The sequence below is a fragment of the Hirundo rustica genome, chromosome 8 (genome assembly GCF_015227805.2).
Source record: "Hirundo rustica isolate bHirRus1 chromosome 8, bHirRus1.pri.v3, whole genome shotgun sequence".
In the NCBI taxonomy this organism is placed as follows: Eukaryota; Metazoa; Chordata; class Aves; order Passeriformes; family Hirundinidae; genus Hirundo; species Hirundo rustica.
In genome coordinates this window covers 35389358-35406629 of record NC_053457.1, presented here as the reverse complement: position 1 = coordinate 35406629, position 17272 = coordinate 35389358, and the positions used below count along the sequence as shown (strand labels likewise).

At 56.0% G+C, this 17272-nt stretch overlaps 2 protein-coding genes across 2 annotated transcripts in view; one reads left to right on the top strand and one right to left on the bottom strand.

Moving 5' to 3' along the window:
- The window catches only part of JAKMIP3 (Janus kinase and microtubule interacting protein 3), a 66517-nt gene extending 65496 nt beyond the window's left edge, over positions 1–1021 (bottom strand). The window contains exon 1 of the transcript XR_005701827.2: positions 946–1021. The gene's annotated coding sequence lies outside the window, so the exon portion shown is untranslated. The remainder of the gene's footprint in view (positions 1–945) is intronic.
- A 7873-nt stretch (positions 1022–8894) lies between these two features.
- BNIP3 (BCL2 interacting protein 3) lies at positions 8895–16464 on the top strand. Its single transcript, XM_040071168.1, has 6 exons — positions 8895–8993; positions 11282–11465; positions 11977–12061; positions 14601–14707; positions 14802–14951; positions 15556–16464. The coding sequence occupies exons 1-6, from the start codon at positions 8957–8959 to the stop codon at positions 15605–15607; spliced, it is 615 nt and encodes a 204-aa protein (XP_039927102.1). The 5' UTR covers positions 8895–8956; the 3' UTR covers positions 15608–16464.
- Positions 16465–17272: the final 808 nt, after the last annotated feature.

Genomic DNA, 17272 nt, shown 5'->3' with positions numbered 1-17272 from the left:
CCAGCCCGGCCTTGGGCAGTGCCAGGGAGGATTTCCCGATGAGGACGGCATTGCCAGGGGAAGCAGATCTGAGACACGCAGGGCACGGAGTGCAGCAAACAGGAAATGCCCGAATCAGTTCCTCGGTGAGCACCGACACGGATTATTTGTCACAGCAACTCATCAGGGCGTGCACTACCCCCAACACCAACATCTGCAGCTGCAGAGGAGACTCAGCAGCAGCCACTGACCCTGGCACCCCAACTGCAGCACGCACGACACAGACTCCATGAAATCCTGAGGAATGAACAGAGCAGGAAGGGCCCCGGTGCCAGGCAGAGCCATCCCCTTCCTGGCAGCCGAGAGCAGAGCTCTGCAAATCAGAGCCGTGGTTATAACCACGCCGAAAGAGCCTCTGGCACGGAGTGAACAACAACACATCTGAAAATGGAGCCCACTAAGCCTTTAGGCAGCAGAGGGGTCATGTGCAACAAACCTGTCTGTCCATAACACATTTTGTCCGTATTTACAGGTACAGTACACAGGTAAGCACAGATTAACAAGCACACACTGCGCAGGCAGGCACTAATTAAGGAGCGCAGGTAGGCAGTCATTAGCGAGCACAGGTAGGCGCTAATTAAGCAGCACAGGTAGGCAGAATCCTCACTCCCCCATGCCGCACACCCAGGGAGCCCCAGCCTGCGGCGCGCTTCACATAAAACCTGTAGGCTGCTCCAGCAGGCAATCGCATTTACAGAGATTTTTACGATTCACACTGCGAAAGGCTAAATAAAAATAATCCATCCCTGCTGCACATGCTTCTGTTTTCCCCCTCCGTCCTCCGAACGGCGGGATCAGATGGGGAGTGATGCATCGATCGGTCCAGGGAAGCACTGAGAGCACAGGGAAGGAAAACAAAATAACAGATACTAAAAATCCCCCAAGCGTAGAGTAAAATGCGCTCACCGCGTAGCCCCGGGCGCGGACGCGAGCGGTCGGAGCGGCTAAGGACGGCGATCCCCGGCAGGCTGCGGGCTGCGGGCGCTCCGCGGCGGCGGGATGAGCTCAGCGCCGGCAGGCTCGGCCATTGCGGAGGGACTGCAGCTCCGGCAGCACGTCAGCGCGGGCCGGGGCTCCAGAGCCCTCCCTTCGGAGATCAGCGCTGCTTTGGGCTCCAGAGCCCTCCCTTCGGAGATCAGCGCTGCTTTGGGCTCCAGAGCCCTCCCTTCGGAGATCAGCGCGGGCCGGGGCTCCAGAGCCCTCCCTTCGGAGATCAGCGCTGCTTTGGGCTCCAGAGCCCTTCCCTCCTGATAGCAGCACGGGCCGGGGCTCCAGAGCCCTCCCTTCCCGAGATCAGCACGGGCCGGGGCTCCAGAGCCCTCCCTTCGGAGATCAGCGCTGCTCTGGGCTCCAGAGCCCTCCCTTCGGAGATCAGCGCTGCTTTGGGCTCCAGAGCCCTCCCTTTGGAAATCAGCTCTGCTTTGGGCTCCAGAGCCCTCCCTTCCCGAGATCAGTGCTGCTTTGGGCTCCAGAGCCCTCCCTTTGGAAATCAGCTCTGCTTTGGGCTCCAGAGCCCTCCCTTTGGAGATCAGCGCTGCTCTGGGCTCCAGAGCCCTCCCTTCGGAGATCAGCGCTGCTTTGGGCTCCAGAGCCCTCCCTTCGGAGATCAGCGCTGCTTTGGGCTCCAGAGCCCTCCCTTCGGAGATCAGCGCTGCTTTGGGCTCCAGAGCCCTCCCTTCGGAGATCAGCGCTGCTCTGGGCTCCAGAGCCCTCCCTTCGGAGATCAGCGCTGCTTTGGGCTCCAGAGCCCTCCCTTTGGAGATCAGCACTGCTTTGGGCTCCAGAGCCCTCCCTTCGGAGATCAGCGCTGCTTTGGGCTCCAGAGCCCTCCCTTCGGAGATCAGCGCTGCTTTGGGCTCCAGAGCCCTCCCTTCGGAGATCAGCGCTGCTTTGGGCTCCAGAGCCCTCCCTTCGGAGATCAGCGCTGCTTTGGGCTCCAGAGCCCTCCCTTCGGAGATCAGCGCTGCTCTGGGCTCCAGAGCCCTTCCCTCCTGATAGCAGCACTGATCCTGGGCTCCAGAGCCCTCCCTTCGGAGATCAGCGCGGGCCGGGGCTCCAGAGCCCTCCCTTCGGAGATCAGCGCGGGCCGGGGCTCCAGAGCCCTCCCTTCGGAGATCAGCGCTGCTTTGGGCTCCAGAGCCCTCCCTTCGGAGATCAGCGCTGCTTTGGGCTCCAGAGCCCTCCCTTCGGAGATCAGCGCTGCTTTGGGCTCCAGAGCCCTTCCCTCCTGATAGCAGCACTGATCCTGGGCTCCAGAGCCCTCCCTTCAGAGATCAGCGCTGCTTTGGGCTCCAGAGCCCTCCCTTCGGAGATCAGTACTGCTTTGGGCTCCAGAGCCCTCCCTTCAGAGATCAGCACGGGCCGGGGCTCCAGAGCCCTCCCTTCCCGATACCTGCACTGCTCTGGGCACCCTGTGCCAGGGCCTCAACACCCTCAGGGAACAATTCCTGATTCCCAATCTCCCATCCAGCCCTGCCCTCTGGCACTGGAAGCCATTCCCTGTGTCCTGTCCCTCCATCCCTTGTCCCCAGCCCCTCTCCAGCTCTCCTGGAGCCCCTTCAGGCCCTGGCAGGGGCTCTGAGCTCTCCCTGGAGCTTCTGCTCTCCAGCTGAGCACCCCCAGGTGTCCCAGCCTGGCTCCAGGGCAGAGGGGCTCCTCTGGACTCACTGCAGCAGGTCCATGTTCTCTGGAATCCCCACCAGTGGAAGTGCAGGGCCAGGCACAGGGGTGTGTCTCCACAGGAATGGCATTCCTGGGTACCAGCGTGCTCTGAAGCCACGTGGCAGTGCTGGGAAGGTGGGAAAGGCAGGTGTTGTTCCTAAGCCCTGTAAGGTTTGATTTGAGGATGGATATAAAGCATGGACATAAAGCAGGTCTGTAACCCCAGTGTGCTGTATCCCACTGCTCCTCATACCTGAGGAAATATCCATTGTCAATATTGACTCCCACTGAAAATTCCCCTTTCCATCAGAAACTAATCACAAATACGCAAAAAATAAATGCATGTGGGTACAAGGTACTTCTGACAGTCCCACACCACAAAGTTCTCTACTAGCAAATAGGATATAGGGCATATTTGTTCCATTTTGTGTCTGAGATGAGAAACAGTGAAGACTGGGAACTGTTCCCGGTGTATATCCATGAACTGCTGACAGGAATGCCAGAGTGGTCTGACTGCAGGGCTGGGAAGCAGAAACCTACATGCAGTTTCAGTTTTGGAAAGGAGGGTCTGGGGTTTTTTTCCCCTTAAACCATAGCTAAATATCTGCAACTTTACATTGAAAATCTTCATTTTCCCTGCATCCAAAGCTCCCAGCTGTGCAGGAAAAGAAACACGTGACTGCTAACCAGATTCCTCAGAAAGTTGTTCCTATGTTTGTGGCTCACCAGTGCTGTGTTCCTCCTGCCTGTTCTCTGCTCGGTGGTTCAATTATCCTTTGCCAAGGGACATGTAGTGGCGCTTGGAGACAACAGGACTGGCTGTGGCTCTGAGAGCTGTGACAACAACGGCTCCAAGATAAATAAAGCCGGTTTCTATTTTTAGAGCTGAATTGCAACACTTTGTGGGAGTTTGTAAACAAAACAAGTCACGTCACAGGCAGTGTTGTAAGTGACTTACAGCAAGAGCAGTGGTTTGCACCACTCAAAGAATTGGGGTTTGTTTTTCAGCTGGCAAGTGCTCAGGAGACGCATTCCTCTGGCAACTTCCATGGGCTGAGCTGTACAAAAACGGGAACAGACTTTAAAAACTTGAAGTTAGTAAGCAAAGAAGAGCTGACAGAATTTTGATGCTCTGCTTTTCAGATTCACACTGGACGTGGTCGGTTTCTTCCACTGTGAGGTTGAAAGGCAACCCAGCAGCACTCCGGGCGTGGTTTGTGCCCTGTCCAGCTGTGCCAGCACACGCTTCTGAGCTCCCCGTGACACCGAGCTCAGGTCAGGCAGGGATCCACCACGCCGTGCAGCCACCACAGACACGGCACCGAGCGTGCGGGCATCGCTGAGGAACGGGACAGACGTGGCCCAGGACACTCAGCACAGCCACGGCAGCACCCACACCACGCACAGCTTCTTCACATGCTCTCCAAATGGAACAGAGCTAGAGGAACAGAAAATCACAGAAGGGTTTGGGCAGCAAGGGACCTTAAGGCTCGTCCTGTCCTGTCACCGAGACACACAAAGCAATCACATGCAGACGAGAGATTTTCGCAGAGGTTCTTCTGATCCAGCTCCCAGCTGAAAGAGCGGAGAGAAGAGGAGACCCCTTTGTTTATTTTCTTACTTTTTATACATTTGTGGGTCCAGCAGAAGATTGGCTTTTTGGGGTTTCCACCCCTCAGCCTCAGTGGCCAGACCAATTGTCAGTTACAATTGTTTTCAGGTTAGAAATATGCAAACAAAGGACAGAGAATGAAAACCAAAGGATTTGTTTATATTACTTCTGTGGGAAAGGTAGAAAACTGCTCCAATATTGTACAGTAACTAAAAGATCTGACTCCATTTATGAAAATCAAAAGGCTAATAAAGAAAACCAGAAAAACCAGGGTAACACTGTCCCACCCCTGCCGTGGGCAGGGACACCTTGCACTGTCCCACATCAACAGCCTGGGCCAGCAGCAGCAGCTCGGGAGGACGTGAGAGCAGCTGGGTGGTTAATGATGAACCTTATTCCAAGAAATGCTCAGCATAAAATCCACGTACGGTTCGATTTCCAGAGGCAGCCAGGGAGGTTAATGACCAACCCCTCGGTGGGATGGAGACAGGGAGTGCTCCGATTTCAGCAGGGTTTGAGCCTTTGAGAAGTCACAGAAGCTCCAGATCACTTGGGTTGGAAAATCCCTCCCAGCCCACGGAGTTCCCCTGTGCCCCATCCCCAGCCTGTCCCCAGAGCTCTGAGTGCCGCCTCCAGGGATTCCTGGGACACCTCCAGGGATGGGGATCCAAACCTCCCTGGGCAGTTCCAGTGCCTGAGCTCCCTTTCCATGGGGAAATTCCTGCTGCTGTCCCCCCTGAGCTCCCTTTCCATGGGGAAATTCCTGCTGCTGTCCCCCCTGAGCTCCCTTTCCATGGGGAAATTCCTGCTGCTGTCCCCCCTGAGCTCCCCTGGCCCAGGCTGAGGCCGTTCCCTCTGCTCCTGTCCCTGTTCCCTGGGAGCAGAGCCCGACCCCCCCGGCTGTCCCCTCCTGTCAGGGAGTTGTAGGCACATTTTCTCAAGTCAGTCCTGAAATTCCCACTTCCTCACGTTGTGCTGATAGGAAGTGGGCGGATTATTTTTATTTGTAAGAAACCAAAGAAGCATCAGTGAATATTACCAATTTCTAAACTAATGCAAGTTCATCACCGGTTTGAGATTACAAACAACTTCTGTGAATGCCTGGAATATCTGTCCCTCACAGCTGGGCTGAGCCTGCATGTCAGTTCCAAGCCACAGGCTGAAAACCAAACACAAAGTTGAAGCTGTCTGAGCAGTGAGGGTGTACGCAAATCATCGCCTTTGTTAGTCTGTGGAGGAGATAGGTCACTGTCTCTGGCCTAAAAGGAATTAATCAATACATGACTGCTCTGTGACATGCAAGTAAATAAGATGAGAACGAGTCCCAGCTGTGCAGAGGATTGCAGTGCAACAAATCGATAACCTTTCAAAGACTTCATCCAACAACAGGAAAGTTCACAATTTTTCCTGATCTCAGCACCGTGCGTTTCTGTCAATAACCCAAAAGTCTTTGCCATCAAATTTGGCATGAAAATAAAAGCATTCACCCAATGACTGGTGAAAGAGAAGCTGTGGCTGCCCCTGGATCCCAAGGCCAGGTTGGACACTGGGGCTGGAGCAGCCTGGGGCAGTGGGAGGTGTCCCTGCCACGGCAGGGGTGGCACTGGGTGGGATTTGGGGTCGCTCACAAGCCAAGCCCTTCTGTGGTTCCGTGATTCCACGATCCCCGTGTCCCTGCAGAGCCAGGCAGCCCCCGCAGTATGACCGCAGTGCTGACACGCTGCTCACACAGCCCCGGGGCTCACCCGGAGCTCGTTCCCGCCAGGGAGAACTGGCTGTGCCCCAGGAGCGGCTGCCCGTGCCCGGAGGGGAGGCTGGTGGGCAGCAGGGAGCAGCAGAGCACTGCGGGACGAGCACGGAGCACAGCGGGAATGAAGGCACAGGCACGGATCCCGCTCCACGCGCAGTTATCCGATAAATCTGTTCTGTTCTGCCGTGGACAATTCTTCCCTGAGATCCTTACTAGAACAGAATGGGTTCCATTCCTCCTCTTTATCCACCGGCTATACAGAGTGCAATGCCCACATCCATCACATCCCGACCTTGTCTTTCTGGGAAGGTTGTAAGGCGATATTCCTCACTAGTGCAATAACTCACAATTTACTGATGGGTTTCACTCGGGCTTTGTGACTCAGCTGCGGAAAGGTACGAGCGAAAACAATTCCAGACAGGACAAAAAAAGCCTGCATGCTTTAACCGAGTTAATGCTTTGGATAAATAAAATCAGGCTTTATTTGCCTTTACAAAGTCCCAGCAGTAAATCAGTATCTGCTTTCAAATGACAACACAAGTTAAGTGGTTCCCGCTGTCGAGAGCCCTGATGGCATCGCGTCAATTAAAGACCAAAAGGAGAAGATTTATTATTTCTTAATATTTATTTATTTGTTTTCATTTATTATTATTTATTCATTTTCTTGGGGCTGTTCTGTGCAGGGCTAAGAGTCGGACTCGACGATGCTTGTGGGTCCCTTCCGACTCAGCCATTCTGTGATTATTACCTATTTTAATGCCATGCATTTTCGACTCAGCCGTTCTGTGATTATCACCTGTTTCAATGCCATGTATCTCCGACTCAGCCATTCTGTGATTATCACCTGTTTCAATGCCATGTATCTCCGACTCAGCCGTTCTGTGATTATCACCTGTTTCAATGCCATGTATCTCCGACTCAGCCGTTCTGTGATTATCACCTGTTTCAATGCCATGTATCTCCGACTCAGCCGTTCTGTGATTATCACCTGTTTCAATGCCACGTCCTGTTCGCTGGCGGGGCTGGTCCGGCGGCTGCAAGCTGTGATTTGACAGCCGGAGGCGTCATCCTCTGAAATCCCCTCCGTGTGCGCTGTGAAAGCTCCGAGGCGCCGTGCGGAGCCACAGAGCGGGAGGGCGAGGGACGGGCTGCGGGATGTCCTGCGAGTTGTGCTGCGGGAACCGGCCCCGTTATCCCGTTTCCCCCTGTTATCCCATTTCCCCCTGTTATCCCGTTTCCCCCTGTTATCCCGTTTCCCCCGTTATCCCGTTACTCCCCGTTATCCCGCTTCTCCCCGTTATCCCATTTCCTCCTTTATCCCGTTACTCCCTGTTATCCCGTTTCTCCCCATTATCCCGTTTCCCCCCGTTATCCCGTTTCCCCCCGTTATCCCGTTTCCCCCCGTTATCCCGTTTCTCCTCGTTATCCCGTTACTCCCCGTTATCCCGTTACTCCCCGTTATCCCGTTTCCCCCCGTCATCCCGTTTCTCCCCGTTATCCCATTTCTCCCTGTTATCCCGTTTTCCCCCGTTATCCCGTTTTCCCCCGTTATCCCGTCTCTCCCCATTATCCCGTTTTCCCCCGTTATCCCGTTTTCCCCCGTTATCCCGTTATCCCCTGTTATCCTGTCTCTCCCAGTTATCCCGTTTCCCCCGTTATCCCGTTTCCCCCCTTTATCCCGTTACTCCCAGTTATCCCATTTCCCCCGTTATCCCGTTTTCCCCGTTATCCCGTTTCTCCCCGTTATCCCGTTTCCCCCGTTATCCCGTTTCTCCCCGTTATCCCGTCTCTCCCCGTTATCCCGTTTCTCCCTGTTATCCGTTTCCCCCAGTTATCCCGTTTCCCCCGTTATCCCGTTTTCCCCCTTTATCCCGTTTCCCCCGTCATCCCGTTTCTCACCGTTATCCCGTTTTCCCCGTTATCCCGTTTCCCCCCGTTATCCCGTTTCCCCCCGTTATCCCGTTTCCCCCCTTTATCCCGTTTTCCCCCGTTATCCCGTTTTCCCCCGTTATCCCGTTACTCCCCGTTATCCCGTTACTCCCCGTTATCCCGTTTCCCCCCGTTATCCCGTCTCTCCCCGTTATCCCATTTCCCCCGTTATCCCGTTACTCCCAGTTATCCCGCTTCCCCCCGTTATCCCGTTTCCCCCCGTTATCCCGTTTTCCCCTTTATCCCGTCTCCCCCCTTTATCCCGTTATCCCCCCGTTATCCTGTTTCCCCCCGTCATCCCGTTACTCCCAGTTATCCCGCTTCCCCCCGTTATCCCGTCTCTCCCCGTTATCCCGTTTTCCCCCGTTATCCCGTTACTCCCAGTTATCCCGCTTCCCCCCCGTTATCCCGTTTCCCCCCGTTATCCCGTTTTCCCCTTTATCCCGTCTCCCCCCTTTATCCCGTTATCCCCCCGTTATCCTGTTTCCCCCCGTCATCCCGTTACTCCCAGTTATCCCGCTTCCCCCCGTTATCCCGTTTCCCCCCGTTATCCCGTTTTCCCCCGTTATCCCCGTTATCCCGTTTTCCCCCCGTTATCCCGTTTCCCCTGTTATCCCGTTATCCCCTGTTATCCCGTTTCCCCCCGTTATCCCGTTATCCCGTTTCCCCCCCTTTATCCCGTTTCCCCCCTTTATCCCGTTTTCCCTCTTTATCCCGTTTTCCCCCCGTTATCCCGTTTCCCCCCTTCACCCGTCTCTCCCCGTTTCCCCGCCCATCATGGCGGCCCAGGGGAGCGCTGAGGGGGCGCGCGCCCCCTCCCCGCCGCTCCCCGCCCCTCCGCAGCGGCCAATGCGCGGGCGGCGCGGCGCTGACGTGGCGGGGCGGGCGGTGTGACGTCAGGCGGCGGCGCGGGGCGCTGCGCGCGGGCGCTGCGCGGTCAGTGCGTGCCCCGCCGCCCGCCAGCCATGTCGCGACAGAGCCCTCAGGAGGAGAACCTGCAGGGTAAGGCCGCGGGGAGCGGGCCCTGCCCCGCGGGGGCCTCCTGGCGCGTATTCGCCGATGTGCGTGCTCCCTTGTCCCGGGGAACGGGCCGGGTGGAGGTGTCCGTGGGCAGGGGTCGGGTCGGTCGCGGGGATCGGCTGTTAGATAGCGCCAGATTCGCCCGGAGAGGGAAAAGTCCCAGTGCCGGCACAAACAGGGCGGTTGGCACTGTGGTTGTAGCGATTTAAGGGGGCGTTCTCATCGCTCTGTGGAATTCTGCTTCTTAATTTCAAGCGTTGGAAGCTGTATCTTAAGAAAACGGAGCTTTCTAGCGCTGATGCGGTACTTTGCAGTGCTGGTCTGTGCTCGCACATGTGTCCTGGGCTGGGATATCGTGACAGACCCCTCTGTCCCGATTCCTTCCCCGTGACTCGTCTGGCCGGGCTGCATCGCCTCTCGTGGGCTTTGGTCTGTTTGTATTTTCACTTTCATAAAGACACAGCTTCTTCTATCTTTAAATGATGATATCACAGCCTATTCCATGGGCTCCAGCACAGCCTCTCTCTGAGGAGTGTCCAGAAGGAGAAGGAAAAAAAGGGAAAATTATAAACCACATCTACTGTGCTCTTGCTGCTGCAATCCCAGTCCTGTTGCTGCTTTATCTTGTGTTCCCAGCGCTGTACCCAGTAGGATTTAATCAGATAAAGTCTTAATTTGAGCTCTAGTGATTGTAGTCGTTCTTTGGTAACAACTTGAGCTTCCATAAATTTCGGGGGAAAGGGTAAGGAAGGGTTTGTGTGGCTCTGAGCACACTCCCTGCCACATACCAGGCACTGTCACGTGGAGGGGAAGATTCCCAAACAAACCCCAACAGCAACAAAGCAGCTGTGAAGGAAAAGGGCTTTTGAGGAAAAGCGCCTCTCCCAACCGCGGGGGCCTGGAATGTTTTTATCCAGCAGGTTTTGTGGTGCTTTGGCTGTCTGGGTGGTGGTCTCTGTTTAGAAGGGAGATACTCGTGTTGCTCATGCCCATGAGGCACTTTGGCTTTGTGCTGTTCCCATTTGATTTTGGAGCCCTCAGTCTCCTCCCAGCCAGGGTATCTGGGATATCTTTGCTTGCCTGGCGTTCCTGCTTCACACGGAGCCCTGCACTGGCTTCTCCCCGCTGCATTCCTGTGATGCTGCTCTGTCAGCCCTGCATGGCTGGGAAGGGGCCCTGCAGCTCCCTCTCTCCCTGCTGTGCCTGTATTTCTCCCCGGAGCTCTGCCCAGCCAGCACCAGCAGCCCCAGCACCGCTGTCCGTGTCTCTGCCTTTCCCTGCTAGTTCCCTAGGCATCCTTCCCCCCAGTTCAGGGAATTCCCTCTGCCCTTCTCCTCCTGTCCTCACTGCTCTGTTCCCTGTGCTCTGCTGTGGCCGGGCCACATCTGTTCCACAGTGGGACTCCTCTGGCTTTTGTGTAATTCGGGTATTTTCTGTTCCTTGAGCTCGTTTCCGGGGGGCTGGAGGGACAGGACACAGGGAATGGCTTTCCATGCCAGAGGGCAGGGCTGGATGGGATTTTGGGCAGGAATTGTTCTCTGGAGAGTGGGCAGGCCCTGGCACAGGGTGCCCAGAGCAGCTGTGGCTGCCCCTGGATCCCTGGCAGTGCCCAAGGCCAGGTTGGACACTGGGGCTGGAGCAGCCTGGGACAATGGAAGGTGTCCCTGCCATGGCAGGGGTGGCACTGGGTGGGATTTGGGATCCCTTCCAATCCAAAGCATTCCAGGATTCCTAAGGGAGGGAACAGCTCCAGCCCTGCAGCGAGCTGTCCCTGCCCAGGAGGGAGTTGTTATTCCCTCCCTTAGGAAAACAAAGCCCATGTGACCGTGTTAAATATACTGCGAGGAGCAAACCCATGACAGCCCTTGCCACACAGCCGCTGTTGCTTAACAGCAACACCTACAAATGGGACTGAAAAAAGCTGCACAAAACAGTCCCTGAGCTCCAGAGCCCAAAATAATTTCAATGAATGAATAACTGAACTTTGGCAGCAAAAGTCCTTGAGATTATTTGGACTGCCACCTATGTTGAACAATAAAAATTGAGCGTGTCCCAAAATAAAAGATCTGTATGTGCAGAGAGAAACACAATGTACTGAGCAGCTGTGTCCCAGGCCTGTGAGCCGCCCCGGCTCAGCTGCCTGCACTTTGCATTCCGTGCTGTTTATGAGCTGGGGCAGGGCTGGCCGTGTCACTCCCGGGCTGTCATCGCTCTCATGCCTGCAGCAAAGCCCTCGGGCCCTGGGGCTGAGCTCTGTTTCCGCCCAGCAGGGTCCTGGGTGGAGCTGCACTTCAGCAGCAATGGCAGCTGCAGCGGCAGCTCTGTGTCTGGGGGGAGCCAGGAGCAGGTGCCAGCCTCGCTCTCCATCCACAACGGGGACATGGAGAAGATCCTGCTGGACGCCCAGCACGAGTCGGGCAGGAGCAGCTCCAGGGAGAGCTCGCACTGTGACAGGTGAGCGGGGGGCTCTGCCGAGGGCACCGCGGGGTCCCAAGGACGTGTGGGTGCCCCCGAGGCGAGGACAAGCGCCGCACGCGTGTGCAGGTGTGTTTGGAAACCAGAGCAGGCTTCCAGCAGTGCCACACTACAGCTCAGCCCAGTTAATGCATTTGCTGGGCTTCGATGGGCTGTGAGGTCTCCAGCCTAAACTGTGTTTGGAAAAACCCAGGCTCCAGGACTCAGACTCCACAGCGGGACGTGGAACTGCCTGGCCTGGCCGGTGGGGATTCAAAGCAAACCCCCTCCTGGTTGGTGCCTGTTGTTTCTGCAGGAGAGGCAGGGCCCCAGCAGGAGTGTGCAGAGGGCTGGGGATCACAGCTGGGCCCATGTGACGGTGGTGGCTGTGGCAGCAGTGCCCCGCGCAGCCCTGGGGGCACGGCTGGGCACTCCTGGGCAGAACGTGCCCAGCTGCAGGGTGTCACAGAAAGCTTCACCTGCTCCTTGCTGTCCTTGTGTCTCGGTGCAGCCCTCCTCGCTCCCAGACCCCCCAGGACAGCCACAGAGCTCTGGAGATAGAGAGCCACAGCAGTGGGGAGAAGAACAGCTTCCAGGTAAGATCCTCCCCTCGCTCTGGGAGAGGAGCTCTGACTCCCTGTGCTTTGGGGGAGAACAGGGGGGTCTCTGAAGCAGGGACTTCCACAACTCACAGTAACCCTGGCAGATCCTGCCTGTGTTTGGTCCTGACACACGGGGATGTTTTGGTCTTTCCAGTCTGTGGCTAAGATTTTTCAGAGGGGTTTCCCCTCTCTCTTTGGCTGCTGATGGGGTACATTCCCTACATCCCCCACCAATGTTGAAATGTACCTCCACCAATTTAGTAGGAACTTTAAAAGTTGTTTTGACAGCAGCAAGAATTTCTAGAGTCAAATATGGCAGCCAAAAATACACAATTTCCAAGGCCTGCCATAGCTTTGATTCCAGGTGTTTTACCAATTAATACCAAACCTGAATACATGCTGCTTTGGAAAACTCCCTGTTCCTTCTGATTTCACTTTGTAGGTTTGTTTACCTTGCAAGGAAAATGAATAAACACATTTGCAACAAGAGTGGGGGAAAGGTTGTACATTGACCATATTTAATCAATACAGGGCTTATTGCAGGATGACAGGCTGAAATCTGAAATGTAATAAATTAGCTTTTAATATGAAAAAAAAAAATAACTTGCAAAACATTTTGCGGAAGGAAGTTTTTGAAGGAAGCTAATTTTTCTGCATCGTTTCTACAGCTCCTGCCAGACCCAAGGACCCAGGTTTAGGTTAGCTAAATGTGGTACTGCTAGTTAATTATTGCTGAAAATTAATTATTTTTATATTGTCAGAAACACCCTTCAGCTGTTTAAAGATGATTATTTAGACTTTGAGAACAAATAACCCCAAGTTAGAAAGCCATCAGAATGCCTGGAGTTTTATTTCCATCCTGTGTGTGTGTTTGCATCGAGAGCTGTTGGAATTCTGGGAGCAGGGTCTATTTTTATCCCAAGGCCTGGGCCGTGTGGAATGGAGCCGAGCTGAGGCAGGAGCTGTGCCCTGACTCAGCGTTTGTGCCGTCCCTGCCCCGCAGCTGGGGCTGGGGGCTGCTGCTGTCAGCACACAGCTGCCAGGCTGCATGGGCCCGGGGCTGCCGCTGTCCCTGTGCCCCGTGTCCGTTGGGAATGGGAATGGGAACAGGGATCCCTGTGACCAATGGGAATGGGAACAGGGATCCCTGTGCCCTGTGTCCATCGGGAATGGGAATGGGAACAGGGATCCCTGTGCCCCGTGTCCGTCGGGAATGGGAATGGGAACAGGGATCCCTGTGCCCCGTGTCCAATGGGAATGGGAATGGGAACAGGGCAGGGATCCCTGTGACCAATGGGAATGGGAACAGGGCAGGGATCCCTGTGACCAATGGGAATGGGAATGGGAACAGGGATCCCTGTGCCCCGTGTCCATCGGAAATGGGAAAAGGGCAGGGATCCCTGTGCCCCGTGTCCGTCGGGAATGGGAATGGGAACAGGGATCCCTGTGCCCCGTGTCCATCGGGAATGGGAATGGGAACAGGGATCCCTGTGCCCCGTGTCCGTCGGGAATGGGAACAGGGATCCCTGTGACCAATGGGAATGGGAATGGGAACAGGGCAGGGATCCCTGTGACCAATGGGAATGGGAATGGGAACAGGGATCCCTGTGCCCCGTGTCCATCGGGAATGGGAATGGGAACAGGGATCCCTGTGTCCCGTGTCCATCGGGAATGGGAATGGGAACAGGGCAGGGATCCCTGTGACCAATGGGAATGGGAACAGGGATCCCTGTGCCCCGTGTCCATCGGGAATGGGAATGGAACAGGGCAGGGATCCCTGTGCCCCGTGTCCATTGGGAATGGGAATGGGAATAGGGATCCCTGTGCCCCGTGTCCATCGGGAATGGGAATGGGAATAGGGATGCCTGTGCCCCGTGTCCATCGGGAATGGGAATGGAACAGGGCAGGGATCCCTGTGCCCCGTGTCCATTGGGAATGGGAATGGGAATAGGGATCCCTGTGCCCCGTGTCCATCGGGAATGGGAATGGGAATAGGGATCCCTGTGCCCCGTGTCCATTTGGAATGGGAATGGGAATAGGGATGCCTGTGCCCCGTGTCTGTCGGGAATGGGAATGGGAATAGGGATCCCTGTGCCCCATGTCCATCGGGAATGGGAATAGGGCAGGGATCCCTGTGCCCCGTGTCCATTGGGAATGGGAATAGGGCAGGAATCCCTGTGCCCAGTATCCATCAGAACTGGGAGCTGGGGATATTTTGGGTCTGTGTGTGAGGATTAAACACTGGGCTGTAGAATTTCCCTGCCAGGGCAGTCTTGTCTCAGGCACATACGGGATATGGGATACAGGCTATGGGGTACGGGATATGCATATGGGATATGGTCTTTGCCATTCCCACCCCACTCCGAGGGTGGATGGATCTCCTGCTCCCCACCTGGCTCTGGGGTGTGAGCCCTTGGCGGCAGGGGCGTGGGGAGGGCTGTGGGTGTCGGAGCTGGCCCGGGCAGCGCTCCCGCTGCGGAGCAGGAGCTCTCCCGGCTCTGCCGGCTCTGACTGCTGTGGCTCCCGCTTCCAGTCCGAGGAGGATTTCCTGGAGAGGAGGAGGGAGGTGGAGCGGCTGCTGAGGAAGAACGCGGATTGGATCTGGGACTGGTCCAGCCGGCCCGAGAACATCCCCCCCAAGTGAGTGCAGCGGGCGCTGGCGCAGCTGCTGGGAGAGCTCCTGCAGCTTCTGCTGCGGGCGGGGCGCACACCTCACACTCCTTCCCAAACGCAGGGAGTTCCTCTTCAAGCACCCCCGGCGCACGGCCACGCTCAGCATGAGGAACACCAGCGTCATGAAGAAAGGGGGGATATTCTCTGCAGAATTCCTGAAGGTGTTCCTCCCATCCCTGCTGCTCTCTCACCTGCTGGCCATTGGACTGGGGTAAGGTTCAGTTGGAAAGAAAAAAAGATTTTTTTGTTTTTCACCTGCTTTCATTGTGGCCTCGTTCTGGTTCCCAGTTCTCTCTTTGTCCCAGAGAAGAGTAACTTTTCTCCGTGCAGGGGGAGAGGTGGTGCTTCCTGTCTGTGGTATTGCTGTATGGGTGAAGTTTTCTGATTTTCTCCCTGGCTGAGAATTTCTCAGAACAGTTAAGGGGCAGGGAAATGAGGAATTCTGTACACTGGACCTGTAGTCACACAACACTTGGCACTGGAGATGAGACTCAATCTCACAGATAGGAGATCAGCAAAGGAAAAAGCCGATATTGAACAGATTTTAAAATTCCACAGACACAGATTTAAAAATATTTACAATTCTTTGAAATGACTCAATACATTTTTAAATTCCCTGCTGGCGGGGAGGGGGTCGGTGCGAGTGTCTGAGGCCATTAAACACGGTGCACGTTTCCTTCCCTCACCCGCGGGGTGGTGTGGGTTCCGGAGCGGAGCAGGCACCGCGCTGGGCCCCGCTGCAGCGCTGCTCCTGCCGGGGATTGCGGCCGGCAGGGAGAGCGCTCCGCTGGCTGAGCGTGTGCTCTGCCCCGCAGCATTTACATCGGGAGGCGCCTGACCACCACGGCCTCCAGCAGCTCCTTTTAGAGGCGGCCGCGATGGGCGAGCGGAGCGCGGCGGACTCGGCTGGAGCGCGGGAGCGCGCAGGAGGGGAGCTGCGTGGCGCCGTCCCGTCCGTGTGTGTGTCCTGTCCGTGTCCTGTTTTACTTTAGTCTAAACATGGGAAGGGAGACGCCGGAGCCCCCGTGTCACATAGAGCCTTCTGGATCAATCCCTGCTGGATCAACCCCTAGAGCACGTGGCAGACGCTGTAATGCCCCTTAGTGCTTTGTAGTGAAGTACCTGAGAATTAGAGCAGCTCGTGTTGAGATCGGTGCCAGCCGTGCCCGTCCCGCCCGCTCCCGTGCCCGCGGTGGGAATGTCGCTGCTGCTCCTGCAGTCCCCGCGGGGAGGGAGGAGCCCGCACTGAGAGTGGCCTTAGGGATGGAGCCGGGAGGTCCCGGGGGCTGTCACCGCCCCGGGGCACAGCTTCTCTGGTAGTTAGTTGTTGCTTAGTTCACGTCGGTGGAAGGTGTATGGTGTTGAGACACAGGGGGAAGAGAGGAGCACGTGGGTAAAACTCTTATCAGTTTGTCTTAGTTCAGAGGTAGAATTTGGATTTAGTGCCTACTAACAGCTGCTTTTGCCAGGACATTTATTTAACCCCTAGCAGTTAGTCCAGGTTCTCTGCTGTACCTACTGCCGGCTGTCGCTTCACAGGCTTTACCTGTCCCACAGAAATCTGCACCTGACCCCGGCCCTGGGCACGTGAACCACAGGGTGGCTTCTTGGTTTTTACTGATGTAATGCCTTTCCCTTCAGTGATTTTACCTTATTTAATGAGAAAATGAATGTTTGCCAAAATACCGTGTTTTATATATTTAAATAAAAAGGTTCCTGGTGAACTCGGAGTTTCCTCATTGTTTTTTCTCCAGTAATGGCTGACAGAGGCCGAGGCTCTTGGCCTCCCCCTGCCCCTTTCCCACTGGTCCCTTCCTGATGGAATTGAGAAGTTTCCATGGGAACAGCATCAGACCAACCTCGGCAGGCCCTGGTGCCCTGCACTCAATGCATACACACACAGGGGTGAGGTGCTCCTGAGGAGCTGGAAATGGAATTGTTGGTGCTGGAAAAGCCCTGTGAGCCCATGGAGTCCAACCACCCCCAGCAGTGCCCCGTGTCCCCAGGTGCCACATGCACAGGGCTGTGAAATCCCCCCAGGGATGGGGGCTGCAGCCCTGCCCTGGGCAGCTGTGCCAGGTCTGGGAGCCCTTTCCAGGAGGGAATTTTTCCCAATCTCCAAATGTCTCTCCTGAGGCTGGAGCCAAAAGCAAAGGTGGGATCGGAATCCCCGGAATGCTCCGGTGCCACTTCCATTTCCTGTGGGGCTGAGAGCAGCAGCTCAGTGCTGAGCAAACGTTGGGGCTTTGGCGGGGAAGGGAGGGGGTTAAAGCACCAAGTCCCTTTTCAGCGCCGTTGTCCCCCAAGTGCAGGAGGGCTCAGAGGCACTGAGGGCTCCAGGCTCGCTCACTCCCGGTGAAGTGCACTGAGTTCCAGTGTCCCGGCAGCTCCTCTCCGCGGGGCTGAGCCCGTGGGCTGCGCCTGCCCCAGCCGTGGGCAGGAACAATCCAGAAGGGCCGGGCTTGGCAGGGACCTTGGAGCCCACCCAGCTCCAGCCCTTGCCTTGGGAGGCACAACCTGTCACTAGACCAG